A 12,980-nucleotide genomic window follows, 5' to 3' on the forward strand; every position below is an offset into this window, starting at 1 on the left:
AAGAAGCTGCTGTCCAGGCGAGCACTAAAAATGACAGCAAACTGAGTGAACCAACTTGCATTTCAAAGCCTTCCTTTCTATAAGGCCTGCCACCTTTTTACCTAGTCTTATCCTTCCACAAGGCCTTCCAATGAGCCTCACTCTGTATAAGAGGGTCCCCAGGTCAGCCCTCCTTCACATCTTGTTTTGATGTCAAATTTACAGCACAGCAAGAAACAGTGAGGAAATTTACCATAGTAGGGAAGGGTAGGCAAACTCTCCCCCACTTTTCTCTCCCAGTCTCCTTTACAAGAAGACTTTAACACCACCATGAGCTTTCCCTGCCGGTGCACTCGTTGAGATAACTGTCCTTATTTTTTGTTTTGAAAATAATGTGGTCATCCTTAACAAGATCAGGTCTCCAGTGTGATCTGTTGTGTTGACCATTTTAAACAACAAGCATCTCTAAACAGTCATGAACCACAATATCTGGATAGGTTCCCCTCCCCCCAAATGTGCTGCATTTTTTTGTTTTAAGCTAACTTGAGAACATCAGAGGTTTATCTTTTAGCAATGTACAGCATTGCACTCAGATGTTCCAATATTGCTCTCACAACACTGTAAAACAGGGAGCAGCTCCACTGACTCAGTGGAGTCACTCTAATATAAAATTGGCATGAGAAGCTAAAGCCCTGAGTATCTACAGTAATAAAGCTGAGACTGACAGAACTGATCTGGCCAGAAAACTCACTTTTACAAAAAAGAAAAAAAAGAAAAATCTTGCAAGCCTTGGGAAACCTTAATTACATTTCAGCCCCCCGCTGGCTTCTCCTAGAATAGATTTTCTATTAGTCATGGGATTTAAGGCATGTGGCATGTCAAGGGTGGGGATGGTCCTGCCACATGAGAAATGTCATCAGGCTACAGCATGCAAGAGCAGCCTATGATTGATTTACGCCTGGTCTACACTAGAAAATTAGGTCTGCATAACCACATCACTCAGGGGTGTGAAACATCCACACTCCCAAGCAGCACAGTCAAGGCGACCCAAGTCCCCAGGAACATAGTGTTAGATTGATGGAAGCAATTTTCAGTTGATCTAGTTACTGCCTCTCAGGGAAATGGATTACCTATGCCCATGGGAGAATCCCTCTTATCAGCATAGCTAATGTCTACACTGAAGGGCTACAGTAGCAGCGCTGTAGTATTTTAAGTATGGAAAAGTCCTTAGAGACTAGCATAGTCTCTAGTTCTTATGTTCTTTGAAGCAACTTAGAGACCTGCTAGTTCACGTTATTTAAAAGAAAGTCAGATATGCTGCCCCCTCCCACCCATGTGTGAAGGAGATAAATGAAGGAAGAGTAAGCAGTAAAGAACATGTTTTCTTAATTGTACTGTAACCTGCCTTTCTACTGGGGCCCTTGCCACTGCACTCCACATGAAGCAGATGCCATATGATTTGCTATAATGTGCAGATGCATTTTTATTCAGAAATGGTACACACATAGCTGTACATATATGGCACGTGTATTTGATTTTGTATGTGCTACACTACCAGCTGCAACCAGAGTTTTGAGATGATCTCCTGAGAGGGGAGGACAGAAAGGGGAGTGTTCTTGTCTATACTAGAGAATGTTGATGTTGTAACATACTTTACATGCCCACCCACACGACTGCTGCCAGTGATGTACAGGCAGTTGCAACTGTAATGAGCATGGTAGCGTAAGACTAACCACTGTGTTATCCACCAGTCTTATTGGTTCACTTGCTGTCTAGACTAGCCACTGCTCTACCAGCTCAATTGGTCCTCCGACTGCTATCTCACAACGGCAGCCCACCCTTAAGAGACCTGTCAAGCTCACTTGAACTGTTATAACACAGCTTCAAAAGAAGCAGGGACTGTCCTCTGCAGTTTTCTAGCTTTGCTTCCTTCCCACCCTGGATCCCCTCAATAATGAACAAGGTATCTAAACAGGCAAAAAAAAAAATTGTTATTTGTAACTCCCAAAAAAAGGGCTTTCATTTTGTGATCAATGGAATAAAGTACTACATCTTCACCATTTTAGGAAGGTCCCGTTACATTTTTAATAAACGTTTTATAACACAACAGGTTTATATTAATACTGCATTACTGAACGTTTTTAAAAAAAATGCATCTTCCTTTTATCCTTGTTCATGTCGCCTTGTTTAAAGAAAAAATGAGAGAAAGAAAGAGAGTTAGAAAGTATATATATTTAAAACTCTCAAACCAGGCCTGCTCCCAAGAGGTGCTGCCAGCCTCACGTTTTTACTTCACTATGGCCTCATCTGTGTAGTTGGCGGAGAAGTATCTCTGGGACACCAGAGACCTGAAAGAGAGAAAGAAAAGAAGAAGAAAAAGAAAAAAAAAAAGTAGTGAGATGTGTAATGGGCCAGCAAGGTTGTCTAACACAACCACCTGGTTAGCAGGGAGGGAAATGGCTAAGAAGAAGGGTTCATTCAATGAGGTAGGCCCCAGTCTTCAGTGTGCTTTGGGAGGGTTAGCCATTGTGCCTGCATGGCAACCCACTGACTTCAAGGGGACTTGTGACAGCCCATGTGGAACTCATTGCATGATGGGGACTCACTGCTGCTTGTTAAGCCACCTGATGACAGGTTGGAGACAGCTGCAGACAGCTCAGGGCTAGAGGGACTGAGAGTATGGAATAGGCAGGGTGGGGGCACAAACTCTGAATAAATACAAACCTGAGGAGAAGGCAAAGGCTTATGCTGGGAGGATTTCTTCTATGGTTGTATTAGGGATATTTTTGATACTAAAACCAGAGCCAAGAGAGGTGACAATTGTTTGGAGAGGGGTTGAACGAACAGCCCTGGGTTGCAGAAAGACTAGTGAGATAACTGCACATTTATTCATGGTATTATTCTCTAGCTACCCACCCTCCCCGTGGAACCTTTAACTTACCACCTGATGGCTCTCCAGCCACCATTCATCTTCTCCTATCCCCCCAGCTGCACGGTAGAGCCCACAAGGGCACCACTGCCACAGATGGGGTAGGGGTGAGAGGGGGAACTGACTCCGGGTCCAGGAATCCCCCAGAGGAACCTGCTCAGCCCGCACCCTGGCCCACAGGATGCCCGTCTCTGGATCCTACGGAGCAAATGTAAGAGAGAAAGAAAGCGCTAGTACAACTGGAAAACATAAACCCATGAAACACACAAAATTTCCAGTGCAAAACAAAGGAAGAGCTGCATGGCAGAGCAACTGACTTACTTTTCTGAGCACAGCCACCCACACATGGCCCTGCTCATCGTGGTATATGCCTGGGCACCAGGCCCATAGTCGGTCCGGAGGAGGAATAGCCTGCATACTGTCCTCTCCCTTGCCACAAAGAATAGTGTGAGGGTGTTTCCTCCAGGTGCACATGCTCAGAAGCTCAGGCAGGGCAAAAAGCAACCATTAGACTAAACCATTGGGACCAGCCACCAAAGGATTATAAACAAAATGAATATAATTATTATTACACATAAACATAACATAATGCTGTATCTGTGCAACATATTATAGGACAGAGGTATCCAAAGCAATGAGGCAAGACCACACAGTACAAAAATCCAACAAACTTTAATGCAGACACCCCCCACTCCCAGCAGTGGCTGCTTCCCTTGGAGCCAACCACAGGTGATTCCACCCCCTTCAAGGATACTTCCTTTCAGATTCCCCACCCCCCAAACTCCACCCATTGCAAACCCAGCTATTCCCAGGGAGGAAGCATTCTAAAATATAGAATACCTTGCTATACTGCATGGGTAGCAACAGTTAATCATTGTAATTGTTTTAAATGTTGTCATGAAGAGTGTGACAAGATTTAATATATTCTATGCATGTGTTCTTAGCCTTTTCTTTAAATGTGTCTTTTAGACAAAGCTAGTTGAAATGCTAGAGCTGTGCATTTCCACCCCATCTCTTTAAATTTGGGACTTTGCTCCCAGATCAGCAGCACAGATTTGGGGAGAAGGAAACATGCATTGCGTTGCTGGGGTTTGAGTTCCCTGTAATGCAGTTGCCAGCCAATGGGAGCTGTGGGGGCAGTGTGTAGAGTCCCCTGGCTGCCCCTACGCATAGGAGGCAGAGGGGGGACATGCTGCTGCTTCTGGGAGCCGTGCAGAGCCCTGGTATGCACGGAGTGGGGCAAGCCCCCAACCCTGCTCCCTGGCTGGAGCTCAAGGGCTGGATTAAAACGTCTGAAGGGGCAGATGTGGCCCCCGGGCTGTAGTTTTCCCACCCCTACTGTAATGCTTCCATAGTGGTGAGCTATGTTTTCTTCATCCTTACCGCTATTGAAACCCTTTGAAGTTAAAACTTAATTGTAACCATTCGTAGTGATGGCATAAAGTTTGAAGAGCAATCTCAAGACTAATAGCCACAGACACGTGGCTTGTGTGAAACTGAGTTTGCTGGTCTGAGCAAAAAACTCTAGCACACAGTTGTACAGCATATGATTGTAAAGATGAATACATTCAGATTGAGTTTAGTACCCTGAAAAATGGTTATTGCATAAAGTGAAAACTAACAAAAAGTAAAGAGTTGTATTTTGTTTAGAACTGAAGCTGAGTAAAGCTTCTAGGAAACATATTGTGATCTTTCAAGGCAACTAATTTAGGCCCTGATCCTGCAAAGGAATTCTGCAATTGCATGGAGTCTCCCTGATGTTAATAGGGCTCTGTGGGGGCATGGTTCAGCTTGCTGGATCAGGACCCTAAACAGTAACTTTCACAAATGTTTTCTCCACCATTATACAAATGTCTGCTTGTTTAATATGTTTGTGTGTGAGACTAGTCAGGTTACCTAGAATTTGTACTGTTGTGTTTAACCAAACAAAGTTGTTCTTTGCTGCTGGGGTTTGAGCTCCCTTATGTGTGTTTTGAATTTGCTAGTGTGTTCATAAAGTGTACCTGATTAAACAACACCCTGGTGGCTGCTGTGTAACTGTGCCACCAACTGTGGGATAAGTAACCACCAAGGAGTGCTACTGCAATACCTAACTGCTGGTAATGTACACAGAGCATTGGCATGCTTGAAACAGGTTGGCTGTTTACAGCCATTTATGGTAGCGCAGTCTGATTTACTCAATTTTCTAGTATAGATGCAACCAAAGAGAGGTCATCTGGCTGTTTCTTTCTCTGCCATGGCCTCAGTGCTTGAACTACAGTTGCTACTCTTACTTTCTTCTATGACACTTTAATCCCAGTTTTCAAGTGTAATAGCTTTAACTCTTAGGACAATATCATATTCCAAGTGGTTACTCAATGAGGGAAAAAAGAGTGGGGTTTTGGGATGAGTTAATTCTGACCCAATCTGCTGCCTTATAATAATACTTACACTGTGTATCTCAAAGCGCTTTGCAAAGAAAATCAATATTATTATCCCTATTTTACTGATGGGGAAACTGAGGCATGGAGAGCAATCATTTGCCCAAGCTCATCTAACAGGCTAGTATCAAAGCTGTGAATAGAACCCCGGTCTCTTGAGTCCTCATGCAGTGCTCTAACCACTAGATCACACTGCTTCCCTAGCCTATGTTCTTCTGATGACTAGCCTCTATCTACTGTTCAGTTCTGACTGCTCCTTCAGCCTGGGCACCAGGAGGAGGGAGGGAGGTTTCTCTGGGATTGGGCAGACTGGCAGGCAGAGAGCAGCACAGAGACAAGCGGCAGGGAGATCTGGTACTCAGAGAGGGGTAAGGGAAGGGACTTGGTGAGAACAAGATGTATATAGTCATAAAATTATTATGCCTTTGTTTTCTGTGTAACTCACCTTCCAACTTATAAGAACTTGGCCTGCTTGAGGAGACAGTAGCTGTATCATTCTCATAATTGCTCTAGCCCAGAGGTATCAAACTCATTGGGTACAAGGGGTTGAATTCCACGTTAAATTATGGGTCAGGGTATAAATTTAGGAGTTCATATGCTCCAGCACAGAGGTTCACAGAGAGATCAACACAGCGGGAAATATGCTGCCCTGTAAGGTCACTGCTATCTTTGTTCTTCTCTTCTTTCCTTCTTCCATCCTCCTTCCGTTCTCTGTTGCTCTCCCAACTTCTTTCGCTGTTCTTTTCACTGCATTTCCTTCTCTGAAGCAGCTTGTAATTGCCAGTGGGCTGTGCTCTTAACCTCTTCCCCATTGCACGGGCTAAACTGATCAGCACTGACATGGTTAATGTTAACACTGAAATATCATCAGGGAGTTTAGCCCTGATGTCCCAATGAAATTAATAGGGCACGGGGGAGTTCACACTGCTGTCACGGTTTCAGACTGTCTGCACATTCAGGCAGACATTGGTGCATCAGTTATGGAGCTCAGTTCACATTTGGGAGCTTTTCTTTGCAACTAGGAAGATTAGAAACTTACCTTTTTATAAAATGAAATGAAAGCAGAGATTCTAGGCACTCAGACTATGTCCTGGAGGCCACATAAACATATCAAGTGGGCCAGATGTGGCCAACCATGGTGAAGGCAGATAGAGAGAAGGACACACTGTACTTTTTTCTCGGGACTTGACTTTTCTTTTTTGTTGGTTTCTTCACTGTAACCCTAAAAGTAATTCAGACTGGATATACCTGTATGGAAAAACACAGCAGCAGAGGACCTGTCTGTTTGAGAAGGAGATGGGGGGTGTGTGTGGGGAGAGAGTGGAAAGGGGAGGAAACTACTAGGGATCGGAGAAAAGGGGAAAGATGCAGATCTATTATCTAATTCATGTTCATACCACATTTAATACGTTCTAAGTGCTAAAAGGAAAGTTTGACTCCAATCCCTCAGTAAAGAGCACAAGTTGCTTTACAGGTGACAGAACATCTAAATTTCTATATTTGGATGCTCAAATTGGTGCTTACAAAAGTTAATATCTACTTATACCCTTGCTCAGTGTCTCAGTATCCCATGGGGGGATATGGCTGTTGTATGACGATCCCTATATCTGAAAATTGGGCCTTCATTCCCCTTCAGATTTTCTGTTCAGGAGATTGCTTTTAAAGGTATTAAGCGGACACAGGTGGTATCAAAACTAAGTGCCTGCACATGGAATATCTGCTGCAAGTTCTCCAGTTCCTGTTATCTTTACAACAAAGCTTGATCTTTTAACCCCTTCAACACTGCCCCTTTTTACACTGTTTTACCTTTGATGTTTGAATGAAGTCACAATGGATCCCTGTGATGTGACTGGCACATGGTGTAGTACTTGAGCTGCAAAGTGGTTAACAGTCTGCTTGGAGGAAGAAGAGTGCTGTGCAGGTGTTCTCAGAGTTGCTGCAGACAAACTGCTTCCACCATGCACCAATGTGTACAATATGAGTGTCAAAGGTGGGTTTAATGTGATTCACTCTCTGCTTTTAAAGTTGGCTAAGACCCTTTTACTCCATCTGTGTAAAAAAATCTACCGTATTCTGTATTGGGCAACAAGGGAGAGGTTTGAGATGGCAAATTTAATCCCACCTTAACTCTATTCAAAAGAAGTGGTTTCTAAATGTTTGTCTTCTGCCTAAAGTCCTTTCTCTCTCTCTCTCTATAATCACAGACAGAGCAACTTTCACTCAAAACTCACTTGCTTTCAGGTTTTGTTACAAACTGGAAACTTGGCTTAGATTTGGTGAAAGGTTCACATATCTTTGCAATGAGCTTGATTTTTTTTTTCATGTCAAAGGCACATAAAACTTATAGCTCCAGATGAATACAGTTAAAAACCAGGAAGATTAAAACCAGTAGATTAAAATTAGCTTCCTCAATGAATGTTTGAATTTGTTTGAATTCTAGAAGAGGGGACTGGGAAGGCACCTCAAGCAAAATAAGGGTAAGCTGCCTCAGTGGAAATCACAGTTTACCCCCTAGTGCTCTGCATCTCCATTAGGGTTTGCATTGCTAAAGCTACATAGCTCAAATCCCAGTGTAGACAAGTCCTAGCATCCAGTTCTAAAGTTTATGAAGGGTTTAACTCTCAGGGACCTTGCCCCACTCACTTACATGTGTGCTAAGTGAGTGTAAAATACTACCATTCTGATTTGATAGAGTCTTGCCCCTACTCGTTCAGTTGCTTACCTTTGTGCAAAGCTACGAGCAGGCTCATTTCCAAGAAAAAATAATCCCCTTCAGAGCTCTTTGGAGGCTCAATGTAGTGTCCCTTATTTCTTTCCTTCTCAAAAGGTATGATATAGGGGGTGGTTTTGTTCACCTACACTATGTCCAAAGGTATGGCTAATCCCTATCAGAGTTTGTAAGCTGCGAAGAAAGAGTTAGACTGCTGGAATGGGTTTGGAGGAAAAAAACAAATGAGTGCATATCCTAGAAAGGCATTGTTAGTCTTTTTATATTTACATGTTTAGTTCTTCCTGTTCATGTTTTGATCAAGGATAGATAAAATACAAAAAAATACACAGAAATTGTAGTCTGGCGCTTCAGTTAATCTGCTCCTTTCACTCACCCCATCTTCAACTGCTGTGCAAAATCTGTGGGTCTTAACCATATTCCAAGCATAACCATCTCCCTTTCATTCTGTCCCCTGTGCTAATTGCTCCAACCTCTTCCATTGCTCCTCTTCACTTCAGAGTCATTCCACTGCACTATCCCTCGCTCCTTCCTTTGACTTCCTGTGTAGCTAATCCTCTCCCAGCAAAACTCTCTCCCCACACCCCCAAAAGCACTACTCCTCTTTGGGAAAACAAACCAACCTGGAACTATGATATTTGCAAACCAGTACTCTGCTCCCTGCATCCCTTTCCCTCAATCCTTTATCTTTCTTGTCTACGTAGACTGTAAGCTCTCTGGGGCAGCAACTATCTAGTACTCTGAACAGCGCCTAGTGTAGTAGAGTAGTCATCAAAGGGTTAACTGGGATACACAGACTATTATGTGTTAGAGCCGTGCTCCTGTTTAGTTAGTTGTCATCCTCCTTCCCCCTTATGTAGCTGACTAAAGCAGCATGTTCCCGGCCTGCAGTGCTGTAAGAAGAGTGTGTTTCTTGCATGCTGAGCAATCCCTTTACAAAACCTAGAGCAATGGGCCCCTGTTCTTGGTTGGCCCATAGTGCCCATTACAAAATCAAGCACATGTTCGTACAAAGCTATTAATTAATCACTTGGTGGTGTCATTCAAAAATACTGTGGGCTTTGAGCTGAGATATGGTAACAATTGTCTGACTCGAGCACTTTAAAACATTGAGGGCTACACTGTGGGCAGCAGTGGCTGTGAAATGACTGGCCGGACAGCGGGCATTCCCAGAGTGGGTTCATTCAATGTGTTTTCCAGCAGCACCTAACAGTGGAAGAGAGCACCTATGGAGTGTTGAGAGGAAATAAAGCTACTCCTCCCCTAGTGTAAACCCCAAGGGAGGATAGTGATGGCACCTCCTGTTCTTTGTGACTATGCGCTGGGGCAGAAGTTGGTCCAGTAAAAGATATTGCCTCACCCACCTTGTTTCTCTGGGGCAGAATAGGCTTTCTATACTCCAGGAAGTGTAATTTCCCTGGACCATCTTTCCCAAATCTGACCCCCTGAAGTGTAACAGTTTCCAAGCTGATCAAAACTTTTTGGATTACTTTAAACCCCCATCATGCTGCCTTTCTTAAGAGAGTTTATTCTGAATGGGAGTCACCCCATGAAAGGACTTTGATATGGGCTGAAACTAAATCAGTTTCAAGAAAATGCAACTGGAAACATACTAATTGAAAATCTTTCCAAGCAAGCAATACAGACTGCTATTCTCTTGGGCTGTCCCCGCCCTCAGCTAAAGTGCACCAGACTTTCTGTACTCATTTAACCCTCGCACTGCAGCATTGCTCTCATGGCAACACTCATAAAACAGATATGTTAAATCTATGAATATTGTTTCCATTCAGACATCTAGTTTTAACTTGGCCAGCCAACTAGAGGCTGGGTTTTTTGTTTTGTTTGGCTTAACCAGACTCTGCTATAGCTGTTTGATAGCTGGGATACAAATTAAGGCTGCCTAAATATTTTCTGCTTCCTGAGTCCCATCGAGGTGATGGTGTTCAGATGAAATTTTCATGACTGTTCTCATTTTTACATGTTCCATATGGTGATTTTTTTAGGCACATGAGTATTGAATACAAGGTTACGGGTTGTTTGCTTTTGTAAAAGCACTTCTTCAGAAACTAGTATTGCATTTGTGGTTTACTGAGAATCATAGAATCCTAGAATATCAGGGTTGGGAGGGACCGCAGGAGGTCATCTAGTCCAACCCCTTGCACAAAGCAGGACCAATCCCCAACTAAATCATCCCACCCAGGGCTTTGTCAAGCCTGACCTTAAAAACTTCTAAGGAAGGAGATTCCACCACCTCCCTAGGTAACGCATTCCAGTGCTTCACCACCCTCCTAGTGAAAAAGTTTTTCCTAATATCTAACCTAAACCTCCCCCACTGCAACTTGAGACCATTACTCCTCGTTCTGTCATCTGTTACCACTGAGAACAGTCTAGATCCATCCTCTTTGGAACCCCCTTTCAGGTAGTTGAAAGAGGCTACCAAATCCCCCCTCATTCTTCTCTTCTGCAGACTAAACAATCCCAGTTCCCTCAGCCTCTCCTCATAGGTCATGTGTTCCAGTCCCCTAATCATTTTTGTTGCCCTCCGCTGGACACTTTCCAATTTTTTCACATCCTTCTTGTAGTGTGGGGCCCAAAACTGGACACAGTACTCCAGATGAGGCCTCACCCATGTTGAATAGAGGGGAATGATCACGTCCCTCGATCTGCTGGCAATGCCTCTACTTATATAGCCCAAAATGCCATTGGTCTTCTTGGCAACAAGGGCACACTGTTGACTCATATCCAACTTCTCATCCACTGTAACCCCTTTCACGACCGTTGGGGCACTCCACTTGATACCGGCTGCCAACTAGACATGGAGCCATTGATCACTACCCGTTGAGCCCGACAATCTAGCCAGCTTTCTATCCACCTTATAGTCCATTCATCCAGCCCATACTTCTTTAACTTGCTGGCAAGTTAAATACTGAGGTAATATGGCAACTAAGAACATGCATACCAATATTCCTCTCCTCAGGACTTTTTTCTTAAGAGAATTAGATAAAAACAGCCCATACGTAAAGAAAAAGCCATTACTACTGGAGCTGAAAGACTGGAGAAAGCCTATACCTTCCTTTGAGTAGAACAACCCCTCCATATTCAGTGAGGACAGGATGCTCTGCATAGCCATAGATCGGCTGGCCCCACCCAGGATGCTTGGGCTGATCCCTTAAGCACAGCTAATTCACCCATGGTGCATCCCAAAATTCTTCAGTCTCTTCTTATACATTGAAACTGCACTTCTTTTGCTGTCAGAGCACCTTTGCAGGGTCAGGTTTTGCCCTAATGAGTTTACTTGAACTTAATAGTTTGGTAGGACTTTACATAAAAATAGATTTTAAAGAGCATTTACCTAGCTGAGGCAGGGTTAAAGTCAAAAGTTAGAGCAATTATATAACCATAGTTTGGTGATCTTTTGATTTCTTGTGCTCAGGAGTACCACTCATGAACTGTACCTAATTATTTTTTTTTAAACAAACACAACAGTAAACACGAGATCACAGCCTTAGGTGCAGAATGGGTAGCACTCATCTTAAATAATTCAATGCAATATTTTTTCTGGGCTTCATTAAGTTCTAAAATAAAAAATCCACTTTTTAAATTTCATCCATATATGTTTGTTCTCCAAGCTTGAATGTCCGTATGCCTAGTTTAAAATATATAGTACATGCTCACATGGGCAAGCAGGGACTGCATTAAGTTCTTGCCTTACATATTTTTAAAGCCCAATGTTATTACTGATGGTGATTAGGATTTCTTGCTAATGAAACAAAGATGGGGAATGAATACATTTGATAATATGAATGGGTTTCTTGCTCTTTCAGGTTGCATATAGATTTCATTGTTGGTGTAGCTGGGTGTGGGGGTCATGAAGAGGTGTGGTCTGGTGGCTTGAGTATTCAAGTTTTAATTCCAGCTTCAACACCAACTCCCTTGCTAGCCACAGGCAAGTTACAACCTCTCTGTTTCAATTTCTCCATGTCTAAATAACTACCTGTTTTGCAGGGCTGTTCTGAGGATGTTAGTTAATGTGTGTGCTGTGTTTTATCCATGAAAAGTACTATATGTACAGTTTCAGAGTAACAGCCGTGTTAGTCTGTATTTGCAAAAAGAAAAGGAGTACTTGTGGCACCTTAGAGACTAACCAATTTATTTGAGCATAAGCTTTCGTGAGATACAGCTCACTTCATCGGATCCGTGAGCTGTATCTCACGAAAGCTTATGCTCAAATAAATTGGTTAGTCTCTAAGGTGCCACAGGTACTCCTTTTCTTTATATGTACAGTATACATGCTAAATATTATTAAAATACAGGACATTTAAAACTATTTGAAATATGTTTAATAGAACATGCCTTACTCCAGATCCTCTCTAAAGAGCACTGCAGCTTTAAGGGTATCATTCCAGATCCACATCACACCCACATATTTGTCCTCTCTTTACACAGCAAGTGCCAAGCAGTGACATCTACTATAGTCTCTAGGACACGCTGGTCACTGCCACAGAGTTTAAAAAAAAAAAAAAAAGAAGAAGGCGGGGGTGGGGGAGAGAGAAGGGGAAGAGAGAGCAAGAGCACGAATCTTGTTATGTTCCAAAAGGATGAGTCACTTCCTAGCCATAATTCTGAGAAGCTTATTTATTGCAGTTTTGCTGATAGGAAACTTAGCTCAATTTCTCAGCAGAGTTTCAGGACCCAGCCTCCCTCCTGGCTGTCCATTAATCATGAGGGACTGTTCCGAAGTGTACACAGAGTGGGAGTTCTGCCTGTGAGTGGCCTTTAGCTGTCTCCAGTTCAATGAAATTACCTTGTGTGAAGACTTGTTTTATGAGAGATTGGTTTATTTGTAACTAAACTACTTCCTCTGTTATTTGATAAGCTCAAATATTTGCTACTGATAGTCAGAGAGTGTCACATTTATTATCCT

General features: G+C 43.0%; 1 protein-coding gene across 1 annotated transcript; it reads right to left on the minus strand.

The window, feature by feature from the left end:
• Positions 1–1,947: 1,947 nt before the first annotated feature.
• LOC114019805 (protein p13 MTCP-1-like) lies at positions 1,948–6,057 on the minus strand. The gene is made up of 4 exons (XM_027823686.3): positions 5,774–6,057; positions 3,230–3,420; positions 2,921–3,106; positions 1,948–2,327 (listed from the first exon to the last, which is right to left on the minus strand). Exons 2-4 carry the CDS (start codon positions 3,380–3,382, stop codon positions 2,283–2,285), a joined length of 384 nt encoding a protein of 127 aa, XP_027679487.2. The 5' UTR covers positions 3,383–3,420; positions 5,774–6,057; the 3' UTR covers positions 1,948–2,282.
• Between the last annotated feature and the right edge of the window lie 6,923 nt (positions 6,058–12,980).

This window comes from Chelonia mydas, chromosome 1 (genome assembly GCF_015237465.2).
Source record: "Chelonia mydas isolate rCheMyd1 chromosome 1, rCheMyd1.pri.v2, whole genome shotgun sequence".
Classification (NCBI taxonomy): domain Eukaryota; kingdom Metazoa; phylum Chordata; order Testudines; family Cheloniidae; genus Chelonia; species Chelonia mydas.

Excerpts from the sequence above, each read along its gene's own strand:
- LOC114019805 (XM_027823686.3), bottom strand. The coding sequence starts at position 3,382 with ATGTGCACCTGGAGGAAACACCCTCACACTATTCTTTGTGGCAAGGGA. Across the intron at positions 3,107-3,229 it reads GGGTGGCTGTGCTCAGAAAA|GATCCAGAGACGGGCATCCT; the intron begins GTAAGTCAGTTG and ends TTTGCTCCGTAG. Across the intron at positions 2,328-2,920 it reads GGCTGGAGAGCCATCAGGTG|GTCTCTGGTGTCCCAGAGAT; the intron begins GTAAGTTAAAGG and ends TCTCTCTTTCAG.